A 2,438-nucleotide genomic window follows, 5' to 3' on the forward strand; every position below is an offset into this window, starting at 1 on the left:
CAGTGGAAAATTTCATTTTTTTTCATCAAAATATTTTAAACGGGGCATAAAATAGGTGCCTCCTGGGAGTTGTAGTTTGCTTCTTGTGTCTCCAACTCCTCTGTGGCTGGGATCTGCAGCTGGATTACATCTCCCATAATTCATCATGGTCTCTCATGCTGCATTATGGAAGATGTAGTCCAGATGAGGGATCCCAGCCCAGTGAGGAGAATGGGGACATGAGGAGTAAACTACATATTCCACAAGCCACTTAATCTCCCATTTGTGGCCAGAATCTCTGTTTTGAAGTGTGTTGCTGATTTCCATGATAAATGTTTCAGAGCAGTTCTCCTATTATGCCCATACAGCTGTGCAAAGGCAGGGGGCTTTAAGAGGGTGTGGAATGAGAAGTTTACTCATATGCATGTCACTGAAAAAATTATAGGTGGGTAACTCTGGATTTGCTGACAAATTGTTCTTTTTCCCCTTTACAGAGTTAACTGAAAAGTGCCCTTCTGTGATGTTCTGGGGTCATTTTAATGGATATATTTGTAGTTGTTGAAACAGCCGCTATATTACATCAGGTCAGGTGAAAAAGCATTATATCATAGAATCATAGAATATCAGGGTTGGAAGAGACCTCAGGAGGTCATCTAGTCCAACCCCCTGCTCAAAGCAGGACCTAATCCCCAACTAAATCATCCCAGCCATGGCTTTGGCCATATACTAAGGCACAGGTTTTCAAAGGTGCCTAAAGATGCAGATAGGTGCCTAGCTGGATTCACTAATGGAATTAAACAGGTCATGGGTCGGATTTTTAAAGGTATTAGGTGACTAGTAGGACTTTTAAAAGCATCTAGGCACCCAACAGCCATTAAAATCAATGTAATTTAGGTCATGAGGTTCCTTTGTAAAATTCCTCTAGAAGAGTAACTGAATCTTTAGGCCCTTAAACATTTTTGACAATCTAGCCCTAAGTAGATACTGAATACAATAAAAAGGGATGGAATAACAAGGCTAATTTTTCTTCCTATCTTTCTTGCCTTCCAGAGAACACATGGCACAAATGCCATGGACAAATCACACATCCATCACCAAGTTCATTCTCCTGGGATTTGGGAACCTGAACGAAGTTCAGATTCTGCTTTTTGTGGTTTTTCTAGTGATCTACATTGTGACCTTGGGTGGGAACCTTCTCATTGTTGCTCTAGTTGTGGCTGATCAACAGCTTCACACCCCAATGTATTTCTTCCTGGGGAACTTGTCCTTCCTGGAGACCTGCTACACCTCAGTGAGTGTCCCCAGATTGCTGTCTGGGCTCCTTGTAGAAGACAGGACAATCTCATTCAGGGACTGTATCACACAGTTATTTTTCCTCAGTGCTTTGGCTTGCATTGAGTGCTTCCTCCTTGCAGTCATGGCTTATGACCGTTACTTAGCCATATGCAACCCACTCAGCTATAATATTATGATGAACCTCGGGGTTTGCCTTCAGATGGTATCTGCCTCCTGGATAACTGGTTTCTCAGCCACTGCTTTAGTAGTGGGGATGGTGCCCCAGCTAAGTTTCTGCAGCTCCAATGAAATTAATAATTTCTTCTGTGACATGGAGGAGCTGCTCAAATTGTCCTGCACAAAAAGCTCCCTGGTGGAAATGATTGTTCTGCTCTCCTGCTCCCTGGTAACCCTAGCTCCTTTCCTCTTCATTATTGTGTCTTACATTCATATCCTCTTGGCCATCCTGAGAATTGCCTCCTCTGCTGAGAGGCAGAAGGCTTTTTCCACCTGCGCCTCTCACCTGCTGGTGGTGAGTTTGTATTACGGGACCATCATTATCATGTATGTGGTGCCATCAGCGGAGCGATCCCCGGCCTTCCATAAAGTTCTGTCTGTCATGTACACAGTTATCACCCCAATGTTCAACCCCATCATCTACAGTCTTAGGAACAAAGAGGTGAAGGAGGCATTCAGGAAAGTTGTGCTGCAGAATTTAGGCATGGTTTAGGCTGTCATTTTCAGAGCAGTTTATGGAAGTTTGGCACCCAACTCCCATTTGCAGATCAGTACCTAATTTCTTTAAGCCACTTTGAATAACCTAACCCAGATCTCAACAGAATTGTGAAGATAGCCTACAATCTTAACAATGTCTTTGATTGGGCCTTTCTTCTTTCCCAGCATCGCTCTGCTGTAATGCCATGACACCCAGAGCAGGGCCCTGTACACTGGCCTATAGTGCTTAAACTGTAATCCAGAGGCAAATACTTTCCTAATGTAACCTTTCCATACCCACAATTATTGCAGCTTCTACTGGGATGTCCTGTGAAGTTGAATGGGCAGGGGACATGGTCATCATAGCCGTGCCTGGGTGTTGAGGAAATTGGCATGATCGTGAATGAGAGGGAAAGTGTTCACAAGCTAATCTCTCTATTGACATGGCCTATGAGCTGAAAAGAAAAGTT

At 43.6% G+C, this 2,438-nt stretch overlaps 1 protein-coding gene across 1 annotated transcript; it reads left to right on the top strand.

Annotated features, from left to right (window-relative positions):
* Positions 1-1,045: 1,045 nt before the first annotated feature.
* Positions 1,046-1,984, top strand: LOC113409011 (olfactory receptor 11L1-like). The gene has a single exon (XM_026662539.1). The coding sequence runs from the start codon at positions 1,046-1,048 to the stop codon at positions 1,982-1,984; it is 939 nt and encodes a 312-aa protein (XP_026518324.1).
* Positions 1,985-2,438: the final 454 nt, after the last annotated feature.

This window comes from Terrapene carolina, unplaced genomic scaffold (genome assembly GCF_002925995.2).
Source record: "Terrapene carolina triunguis isolate 2854851 unplaced genomic scaffold, T_m_triunguis-2.0 Scaffold28305, whole genome shotgun sequence".
NCBI classification, from domain to species: Eukaryota; Metazoa; Chordata; order Testudines; family Emydidae; genus Terrapene; species Terrapene triunguis.